The 12210-nt window shown below is 36.2% G+C and overlaps 1 protein-coding gene across 1 annotated transcript; it reads right to left on the bottom strand.

Annotated features, from left to right (window-relative positions):
• Positions 1 to 3280: 3280 nt before the first annotated feature.
• Positions 3281 to 4911, bottom strand: LOC129282745 (basic helix-loop-helix transcription factor scleraxis-like). Its single transcript, XM_054918609.2, has 2 exons — positions 4087 to 4911; positions 3281 to 3391 (listed from the first exon to the last, which is right to left on the bottom strand). The coding sequence occupies exons 1-2, from the start codon at positions 4732 to 4734 to the stop codon at positions 3281 to 3283; spliced, it is 759 nt and encodes a 252-aa protein (XP_054774584.2). The 5' UTR covers positions 4735 to 4911.
• Between the last annotated feature and the right edge of the window lie 7299 nt (positions 4912 to 12210).

Here is a 12210-nt window from a genome sequence, read left to right as displayed (position 1 = left end):
ATAGCAGATACCAAACCCAGAAAGGAAGAAAACTGATACGACAATACAGAAGTGTCAAAAGCCACACTTTCCAATCCGTGAATTCATTGTCTGATCGGTATTTGTGAATAATTATATTTCCCAGATTTACTCTTTATTAACATTGAGCGAAGAATTTAGCTGATTTTTGATTGAAGGACTTAGCTTAATGAAATTTTATTTCACCATAAAATTTCCCAATTCTTAATAGATTCTTAAGAGTCATGTACTTTGAGTGTGATCAATCCTGCCTTCCAAGAAAATTAGAATCTCTACGCAGCCCCCTTAAAAATACATAGAATAAAATAAAGAAAAATCTGGAAATGCATTCTCCAAAAAGCCTAAGTTTGAACAATTTTACGGAATAGCAAAGATATTCTAAGTAGGAGTAATTTATCTTTTTTTTCTTTTTTAGTAAAGGGGAAAATCAGTGAAACAAAATTTAAAAGTGTGGACAACGCTATTACTCCTTGGCACTTCTCCAACCTTTAACATCCTTTTTTTTTTTTTTTCCTTTTTAGATTGATCATTATTGAGCTAATGTAAGCACCTTGCAGTAAACTATACAATTATCCACTGTCTTGTATAGGTGAGCTATCAGGGCTGCTTCTTTCCGAAGACGGTACCCATATTTTGAAATTTGCGCAGTCTTTTATTATGAAAACAAACAAAACAAATCAAACATATTATTGTTGTTTACTGCATTTTCAAGTATGGTGGAATATTGTTATTATAAATGGTAGCGGAAATATTAATAGTAGTCTTCTTTGCCGTCGTGGCTATTGCAATTAGCAAGCCTACCTATGTTATAAAAACAAGTGTTAACGCTAACATCACTGAAAAGCGTATTACTGTTTTTGTGATTGTTCATATCGGAGCATGCAACGTACATAACACAGGCGACATAAAATCATGGTCATGAAAGAGGATTTCAGGAGAAGGGAATGCAAAAAAAAAGGAAAACAAAAGAAAATAGAAGCTGGATTAATCAACCCCCAGCAAGTCATCATTATGATTTATCGATCGGCCAGGGAATGGAAAGAAAATAACAGAGTGGGGATTTATTCGAACTCTCTTGGAGCGAGATCCATGTGTCTATCTTTGGTAGAACTTTATCGAAGAGGGTAGAAAATGCGCGCGCTTTTCACCTGCCGAAGTTTCCGTTCTGCCCTCGCAGTCCCTTTCTAACGAAGGGGGGTACCGGGGAAGATGCACCTGCACCATCGCTAGATCTCTTGCATAGTTAATACCCCCAAAAGCCACCCTATTACTACACTCAAACAGTCTTTTTTAGAGAAAGAAGTGTATATCTACTGCAGAACTACTATTTCGTTTGTTTGTTGTTGAAATCAAATCTGAAATATTGAATGATTTGAATCTGTTTTATAACTATGTCATTGAATTGTTAAATTCCATATTCTTTTTTACTGGAGGGGGGGGGGCATAGATTTATTGCTGGTGAAGCGAGAAACAAGCATATTTTTTTTCTCCGGTGCACAACGCATATGACATTTATATCCCATGAAAAGGCATTAGATTTTGCTGAATTACTTTGTTAGAGAATCAGTATGATATCGGGGTTAGTTACGGAGTGCTTAAGAATTGTATAGCAGTGTCATATTTGACAGAGGTTTTGTTAAAGGGGAATCCAGCTTTGGCCATAAAATTTTGTGTTGGGAAGGAGAAAAATAAACCAAACATAATAGTGAAAGTTTGAAAGAAATCGGACAAGCAAAAGAAAGTTATAGCTGCTTTAAAATTGAGATCACTAATAGTATGTAGATTTCAAATTGGCAACTGGGTAAGTAAATTATGACAAGGGGAAAGGACAACTTTCCCATAGGCCATGTACTTTATTATCAGGGATTTGTGGTTTTCTCCTAAGAACCCATTCCCCTGGGGCAGTAATCTAAATAACCCAGGTAGTATATTGTTTTATGTCCTCATGAAAAAATATATAATTTGAAATAAACTATTGGGAAAAATGACATTTTAGCCATAATATGTTTTGGAGTACATGGAAGAGTAGTCATTGCCTTACATCACTATGACATCCCATATGCGGCCAATTTGAAGTCTCCATGAGTATAGTAATTACCAAAATTTACAACTTAAAAAAAATCATAACTTTCTTGTTGTTTGTCCGATATTGTTCAAACTTTCACCTATCAACTTGTCTGATTTTTCTTTTTCTTATAAAAACAAGTTTTTATTTGGGTTGGATTCCCCTTTAATGATCAAAATGTGAATTTTGTTGCGATTTTTTTCAATACAAACTCAATAGGAACAGAAGAGGTGAAACGATCTTGGTATAAAAGAAGGACAATGAGGAAAAGGTTTACTATTCACTTTACCTATAAGAAGTAGGTCTTCTTTATAGATAGTCTAAAGACTCATGGGTTAAACCAACTTTAAATCTATCTTACAACAAGAGTTGCGATAGATTCAAATCAGGCTCCATTTTGCTCCGGCGACAACTGTAAAATCTGCAAATTAAACCAAACATAAAGCCTAACCTCCAACAATAAATAAGCCATAATGTTTATCTTTACATTATTCTGAACCAAAACCTTTATTAAATCCCAAGTCTAATCTCATGTCCTCTGACATGCCTGATATATTAAGATCGGAGTAAATGTCACTTCACCTGCAAATTCAAACGCAAGTTGCGATTGATCTAAATCATGTAAATACATCATTTAAAAGCAATCGCAGATTGGGCTTGATGTGCATCTATCGTAATCCATTGATATACCGTGGAGGTTCCGTGGCCGAGTGGTCTAAGGCGCCTGGCTATACATGAAAAAGTCCGGGGTTCGATCCTAGTTCGAGGCATTTAATCTACAATGCTCTTTTATCTTGCTTTCAAATAAAATTGAAATGCTATATGCGTTATCGGTAACTAGGTGTGGGGTTCGATCCCCGGCTGCGGCAGCTATGTTCGTGAGCAAGGCATTTAATCTACAATGCTCTTTTATCTTGCTTTCAAATAAATGGAAATGCTATATGCATTATTGGTAACCAGGTGTGAACCTGTAAAAAAAAAAAATATATATATATATACCGGCCCCTTATCTACTTTCAAATCAGTCTTATTGCCATTTGCTATACACTGCACTTGATCTAGTTCTTATTCATTCTTATTTCAAGTTTGTATGTATAATTTCACTTCGTCTATTTTACTATTTGTTTTACTTTGTCATAATAACTTTTGGTACATAAACAGTTGGTTTATCCTTTCACCTTCTTCCTTTCCTTCTCATTATTTTTCTTCCTCTTCTTCTTCTTCTTCTTTCTTCTCCTTCTTGTTGTTGTTGTTCTTTTTCTTCTTCTCCTCCTTCCTCTCTTTTTTCTTTATCATTCTCTTCTCTCTCTACGAGGACATAAATTTAGTTTTTCTCTTTATACGAGGACATAAATTTAGTTCTTCTCTCTCTACGAGGACATATATTTATTTCCCAGGGCTTGTTTTTGTTTTTCTATATTTCCTTTATATTGAAAAATTAGAGCATGTAGAATGGTCACAGAATAAAGATATTTTATGGATTTTTACCTCGCGTCCGTTTCATAGGCCTTTTTTTTTTTTTAGTAATATCAAATAGATCATTAAATTACAGAAAAGACGTCCTTATTGAAAGTTAAAAGGACACATTTATGTTACCAATGATTTAGATTTAAAGGAAAAAATATAATCAAAATAAAGAAAAAAAGGTAAAGTCTGGAAGGTATGGCCATTTTAGAGAAGGACACCGGCATTAAGATCAGGGCCTTAAATGAAGAGGAGGGGGCTTGGAGACAAAATCAGTGACCTGATTCATTAAAGTTGTTCATGTTATTATATATTCCATGACAGTTTAAAGCTACTGAAATCATTAAAGTTAAGTGGGTGATCATAAACCTTTTTAATAACCTTTGCATTGGTTCTTATAACAAATTTTGTTGTAGCGGGCCCCACGGGTCTTCAATGAAGCTTGGGGTGGGGGATTTGTACTCAGGCTTGCAAAACGCCACATACAGCTGAATTACAACTCGTGAAAATATAAATTGAGATGTTATGCATTTTCTTACCATGGGTTGATTTTCTGCATAATGGTCCCACTCGTAGGCTCCACTTGATGGTTGAGGGGGCATTTGAGGATGAGGCCCTGGATGGCCAGCGATAAGTCCACCCATACCTAAGCCGTAGCCCCCCGCTTGATGGTGACCATGGTGGGGATGATGCGGGCCACTATACTCAATCATCCTCTGCTGCTGTGTGTCCGACTCCGTTATCATCTGTTGAAGATGGAGTATGTAATTGATGGCTGATCGAAGCGTCTTGACTTTTGAGAGTTTCTTGTTCCTGGGTTCGGTCGGAATTTTTCGTCGAAGTCGAATGAAGCCGTCGTTGACGAGCTGAACGCGACGCCTTTCCCTGGCATTCCTCCGCTGTACGAGATGGGGTTCCTTCTCTTTCGGCGCCGACCGCACGGCCGATGCCTTGGCAACGCTTCCACCTTTCTCTCCGCCAGCACCGCCAGATGATGCGGATTCTGAAGAGTTTGCGTTTCGGGAGCCGCTCTTGCGCTTCAGTTTCTGGAGGTTCGAATTCGTTTGGGATCTCGTTTTACACGTTGAAGAAGTGTTTGTAATCTTATTCCCGTTAATGTCGGATGTCATTTGTGGTAAAGATGAACAAATAGATATTGATGGTTGGTGTTGGATGATAGCAGCCATACTTTTAAAAGTAAAAATGTTCCAAATCGAAATCTGAAAAAACGGGTTCTGAAAACCATGCAAGATTCCTTTCCTCTGAAGGTTGATATAGGGTAAAATACACCTTTTCTGGCAATAACTTAGATTTCTCGCTCAAAGATGCATGTAGATGACAGCTGGTAACTTGATATCTGCAAACAAAATTGTTCCACTGAGATTTGGAAATGTGAATATCCCATGTCGTTGAAGGGAAATATATATGCATATATCAGTGACGTCACACGAAATGGAATTATTGAGTGCTCTAACGAGCATGCGCAGGTCCACACATCGGTGCGAGAACGTCAATGCTATATCGCTCGCTATCCCCTCCTCCAAGTCCACTGCACTCGAATATATCTTGCCCCACACCCACCCTGCCCCACCCCCTCTCTCTCTCTCCCTCTCCCTCTCTGCCTCTGTACCTACCTTTATTAATGTTACCCCTTTATTTTCAATGTGTGTATTACACGTCTTATGGGCACTTACACTCAGGATAAATGTGAAGGAACACTGGCTTTTTTCACGAGCTCTAATGTGCATTTCACAGGCACTGGATCATTCGTTCATATCAATTAGTAGACAAGTTGAGTTTTACAGCATTAAAAAAATATCCAATGAGCTTAGCAATGATTTTTTTTTCAAAATCGGATATAAAATAAGAATAAGAAAGTTTTGACATTTTTCGCTTAATTTCACAAAACAATTATTGTATGCGCATTCTGGTTGCTATGCAGATAAGGGGAATGATGACGTCACCAATTCAGTATTTTGTTTATTGTAAGAAATATACTATTTTTTTTCTTCATTGGCCTGTGAGACAAACTTCTCACTGAACATGTGGAATTACCGTTGTTTTATCACTTTATGATTAAGTTAAGTTGGTCATTATTGCAAAATCTGTAAAAATTGATTATTTTGAATAATTCAAACAATAAAAATAAGAAATTCTGAAAGATGGACATCATGGACTCTCTCTCTCTCTCTCTCTCTTTGAACGTTACTAAGTTTTGCCTATAACCGTTTTGTGAAAATTTAAAATGTTTCAACTTTCTCTATTTGCAACCAATTTTGATGAAATTCCCAGAATAATGCTTGTTTGATTTTCCTCTATTGATTCAAATCAACACTTTTTTTTCTGGAGTCTTGACCTTCGATTTACTGAAAAAGATTAACCTGAGTGGTTACTCAATTGAAAGTACAAACACAATGTTTTATCACATTTAATATTTGATAAGATGTGCAAATCAATGGCATATACATATATTAATGTAAGTATACTATCTTTCCCTTCTCTTTCTTCTCTCTATCCTTGTCCTTAACGAGTCCTTCTTCCTTTAATACAGACATGTCCCTGACAAGCATGACAAGTTTTCGCTGCTAGGGACTTATGCCTTTTTCTGTTAACAAATACGTATTCATACCACTTCAGGAAAAAATATTTTTTTTTTATATATAGTGAAATTGTATTTTGTGAAAATGGAAGAAAATAAATGCTTCTTTGAATAAAAAAAAAAATACTATACATTAAATGCAATTGTGGAGCTATGAAATATGAAATCAGAATTTTGGGGAGAAAAGAGGACCACTCGTTCTTGAACCCCTCTCATTCATAATTTGCTGATCTAAAGGCGACCGAACACCTGACGACTGGTCTCCGACCCGATTTTAGAATAAATGTTGTAGAATTTGATGCTAATATTGAGACTTGGAATATCTTACTGGGTAATGTTCTAAATCATCGTACGAATACCTATGATCAAATTTGTGACTATGCTATCATCCTTCTTAGAATAAAAGCGAATTTAATTTCTAGTCGTAATGACGTCATAGCAGTCGTACGATTGGCTACGATTTGAAACCAATTGGACTTTACTCCGAAATAAGGGCTTGTAATCTTTCAAAATGGTTATAATATTATTATTTCAATTAATTTTAACCTCAAATAAAATGATATGTTCCATTCACATCTTCAGAAAATGAGAAAAATTCGATATGTTCCAAAATCGGGTCGCAGACCAGTCGTAAGGTGTGCGGTCGCCTTAACACTTCATTTTACAAAAAAAAACTGACTAATTAATTGTTTTGGTAATTTTTGTAATCAGTTTGATTGATGGCTTTATCTGTAAAGTAGTATTGCTTAAAAAAGAATGAATGCATTTTCCCATCAACAGTTCAACAAATTCACGTAAGTGAATGGCAAACGAACAATCGTAATCAGACCGTAGGTCAAGATTTAAACAGAGTGCAAATTTTTAGATTTGAAGAAATCTATTCTACACAGTATTATAATTGTTTTACTGAGCACTGAACTATTGGCTTTTGGATCGCAGCTGGGATGGGAAGCGGTCAACATCCTTAATCTATCAATTCTAATGCATCCCCTTCTCCAACCTGATTGGTCATCACAACTCTCTAATGCCCTTTTTGTCTCCTTGTTTCTAGTGTTGCTGTTGCATGTCTATGGTCTATATTATGTTTGTTCCACTTAATATGTTTGTCATTTTGCCTCCGACGAAGATTCTGCTAGGATCGAAAGCTTAGGCCCCTTTTGACTCTCTAATTCTAATGCACCTTAAAATTTACAGTTTGATTATTTTTCATTAAAAAAAGTTTCCACCAAATCATACATACACTGTCAAACTAATTTGTTCACATACACATATAATTCCATTCAAAGTAAACAAGTACAATAATTGTAATCAATATCAGATCAAATTCAATCGCTGTAAGTAAACTGGTGATTATCTTGTAACTAATAATTCTGTAACGGTATTTCAAATAATCTAGCATAAAATGATATTACAACCTCGACCAGACAATTCTTAAGACTTTTTTCTTTGTTTTGCCATAGTATTAATTAAATTTTTTATTTTAATTTTATTTTATTTGTCTTCTTTACCCAGGGTAGCCTGTTCAGTGGTTTAGACACTGTTGTCAACCAGGGCCCTGCACAATGCATATATACATAAAACAATCAAAAGAAAACATTTTATACAACACATTAAAAGTCGACATTGTTACAATGTAATACGAAGAGAGAAAAATGATTTGAGTTCTTGAGATTAATCAATCAATTCAGTTCAAATCATACAAGAAATGGTGCATTGAAAATGTTAAAATATACATAAGAACGCAGTTCATAAAGGCAAATAACTATTCATTATTCATAAAATATTGTACAGAACTCACAATATTTGACATATTAATATTACAGGCGATTAATTTATTCATAAAAAAACAGCCAATCATAACCAATAAAAGTTGACAAATATATGATTCGGTAGTTATGTAAAAAAAAGAAAAGAAAGAAATTAATCATTTCCCATTGCTTAATGATTAATGAAAGTGAATGAAGTTATAATATTAAAAGAAAGGATTGAGAGTTTCCACTCTCCTCGAACCTACATACACCCAACGAACGCCCAAACAACCCCCTCCCCCACATTCAAACATGCTCACACAAAGCCCCCCCCTCCCAACACACAAGAAACACAAAAAAAAAACACAAAATAAAACAAAACACACAACCAAAAGAAAAGAAGTAACTTTTAATATTATTTGATAATTGATATCTGTTCATTGATATCACTTAATGAAACGCGAGATGTTTAACTACCCATGAACAATTGCTAAGTTTTTTATCTCAAACCTAATGATCGATATCACTTCATTGACTAGTGATATCATTACACGCGCCATGTTTAACTACCCATAAACGATCATTTTTAATGAACTGTCATAAATAAATATCATTATTGCGGTTATAGCGTGTTATCGGCAAGAATGAATTCAATTAAGAATAGCGGGGAACCGATTCGGTGAGGCTTTTTGTTTTATTTTCATAGAGTTGTGTATCGGCTTCTGTGTGGGTGTAAGTATGTGCGCTTTGTTTCATTTAAACTAATACAGGAAAAATAAAACCCAATAATAATTGTCAATTTCATTACCAAAGTAATGAAGAGAAACTTTTTTTATAGGATACGCGGAGAGCAATTAACTCTAGCCTGTGTTTTCTTTCTTTCGGTTAAATGAAGCAGGGGAAAATAGGGAGAGTAAAAATTAACAAATCGCCCCCTTACAGATCCCGCCCGCTAGCTCACCCACTGACAGTCATCCGATGTGTTATACATCTTGATATTTCTTCGCCTGAGTGAGAGCTCGCCCTCGCGGAGATGTGGCGATGCGAGATCGTTGCGCGCCGGACTGAAGCATCGCGCCGCACAGGAAACATGGATATCGATTATAACCACTAATAAAAGCGGAGTGTCCCTTCCTCCTCCTCGCGCGCGCGTAGACATTAAATAATCAAAGCTGTTAAACCGGCAGATCTGATGAAAATCTCACCCCCCCCCCTTTGTACCTCCCTATCTCTTTACGTCTCTCCCCTTCTCCCTTTCTCTTACTCACATGTGTCTAAACCATTCTCCCCCCTCCTATCATTTTCCACCCATTCTTTTCTTGCACTACAAATAAACCCATTCCCAAACTTTAAGCCACTCCTCTTTCCCGCGCAGCTTTTGTCGTATCTTGCGAATTTGGCGGAGTTTGGGCTTACACTAAGCCACGGGGCGTTCCTTTATGATCCATTCTTGAAGACGCGCTGCAATAAACCACGCCACGGGAGGCAATCTTATCTGTACATTGTGATCAAAACATAACACTACTTTGCTGTGTTTCTGTCAATCACAGCATTCCACTGTTTTCAAGTTTTCCACATAATTTGGGGGGGGGGGGAAATAGGCTGAGATAACGTTATATAGGCCCTACAGTATGTGTTTATATATTAAACCCATTTGTTGAGATTTATGTTGTGTTTGAGACATATTAATTGCCAAATTTACCGGTTGTCACATCAGATAGCACCTTTCACTTCAGACGAGCTGAAGGAGCATCCCAGATCGGACGTGAAACTGTTACCCGTTTCAAACCAGTAAGTCCAGATGATCAGATGTATTTATATTCATAATTTCACTTACTGTGTAGTATTTTGGCGCCGTTACGCGCCACCACGTGCCAGTTTCGAGGCAGTTTGAGCCACTGCACGCCACTGATCGGCACCCTTTTGACGACACTAGGCGCCACTGCCGCTTTTCATTGGCGCCAACTGGCGCAAGCTGGCGACCACCCAGTGGACTCATAGCATGTGAATGAAACAAAAGATGCACCGAGATAATCATAAAGCTATTATAACATTAAAAATATATATACATACATGTGCAAACGATAAAGCCTCCCTTTGCATATTAGTTGGCAATACTTGAAATTCAGTAGAAATTGCGAGTACTAGAATAAAAAATACTAGTAATTATCATTTCAGTATAAACAATTTAGTATTTCATTCCAAAAATACATGCATGTAGTATTAACAAATTAGTTCCAATTTTTTTTTACTGTATTACCTCCAATGTGTGTGTGACTGTTCATTCATATTTCAATTATCACGAGAAAATAGGAGAAAAGTTATGAGATAAAATTATTTGCGTAAATCTAAACAGATTGTATTTACAATAAACAATTCAAACATGTCAAGCCAATTCCATTTTTTTTTTAAAGATTACAATATCCTAAAATTCACGTGAGATCTAAGTAAATTTGCACTACACATTTGTGGTTTCATGATACAATGGCAAATACAGATTGAAAAAAAAAATCATTGTTGTGTCTAACTTATAGATCAAAGCAGGCTATGATCTTGCCGAGACCAAAAATTAAATTCATAAAAAGCAGAACAAACACCCTTAAGTTTTACCATTAATGTGGTCATAACTTTAGTATTTCAATCTGAGAGACGTGGGTTCAATTCCAAGCTTTGTTGTGTTTCCGCTAGCAATAAAATTACCAACATTGCGCTGTACTTATCCCCGTTGAGGTAAATGGGTACCCAGTAGGAAAATAAATCCTCGAATGCTCAAGCGCAACAATCAAGGTAGCCGTGCTAAAGCCGAGGTAATAATAACATTATCATGTTAAGAAGGGCCCGCTGGATGAAAAGTTTTCTGAACTGATGTGTTTACCTTGGGTAAGATATGACGTTATTATTATTATTATTATTATTATTATCATTATTTGTATTATTAGTAGTATTGTTATTATCAGTTTTAGTAGTAACAATAGTAGTAGTAAAAATATAATCATTAATTATTATCATTATTATTATTTACTGTTATTATTATTATTAATAGAAGTAGTATTAATATTACTGTTAGTATTATTATTACTAAGATTATTATTATTAATATCATCATCACCATCATCATCATTAGTTTTATTGGTATGATAGCACGATCTATTCGTTGACTGTTCACACGACGTCACATGTAAAACAACCCGGGTCCCGTAACACAAATGTTAGCGATTAATCGCTTAATGAAACTACCTACCAAGACCGTCGTTGCATGCGCATTTACACTGATCAGTACATTGTCTAGGAACCAATCAGAATTGTTCCTTCAAATCATGGATTATTCACTAACCTTTGTGTTACGGGGTCCCGGTCGTCGGGTGCATCATCGACAACGTGCGTTGCTCATTTTGTTGATTGAGAAATTGTACAAACATGCTGGAAGCCATAAACAAATAAAATTAACAATTGATACATTAGCACCCGAATCCAGACAAAGTGAGAAAACTACTTTCAAACAACCGGTGTTGGAAGCCTTTTTTTTAAATGGGTGGATCATGATCGTTTCAAGTTCCGTGTAAAAGAAGAGAAACTACTGTGTTTCCTTTTATTAGATCGAACACAAGCATGAAATTAAAAGCAGTTCTAAAAGTAAGTTTTCATAGTTTACATACTCGCCCCCTAAGTAATCGAAAAACTGATAATTCGAACATCAGTTCAGGATACAGTCAAGACTGGTGACTGGCTGACGAATCAAATCCTCAGACACAGGGTCATGATGGTGATGCTGATCAGGATAAACTCTGCTTGGCCATCTACAGGTTGGATGTTCATGGTTTTACCCAGCCATGCTAAAGGGGAGTAGAGGCATGGACACCCCCCCCCCCACCCTCTCCATCCATGAAACTTCGTTATCCTACATTTTTATTGTAATCATAACGAAAATCTACGTTGAGAGTGCATCGGATCCTTTTGTGTTTCCAGCATAAAAAAATAGTGCGCATATGTGAAAAGTTTACTCGCTTCGGCTTCTCGTCATAATATTTTGGAACACTTTATCCCCTTCCAGCCAGAAATAGGCGTGCATCAGCATGAAACTAACAAAACACACGTGTGTGCATAAGGAAGAGTAACACCCTACATTAAGCAAATTGAAATCGTTTACCTTTCTCAAGGAATTTGAAGTTTGATCAAAGGGAAAGCTAAACGCAGGGGGTGAAAGTCACAAAAGGTGTTTGATTTAGGGACGGTGATATCTGCCTTGGTGAAAACACACAGTAACAGAAACCAAGGACGATCATGACACACAGTGACAAATCACCAAATAAAGATTA

Source organism: Lytechinus pictus, chromosome 19 (genome assembly GCF_037042905.1).
Source record: "Lytechinus pictus isolate F3 Inbred chromosome 19, Lp3.0, whole genome shotgun sequence".
NCBI lineage: Eukaryota > Metazoa > Echinodermata > Echinoidea > Temnopleuroida > Toxopneustidae > Lytechinus > Lytechinus pictus.
This window is presented reverse-complemented; position numbering and strand designations above follow the sequence as displayed.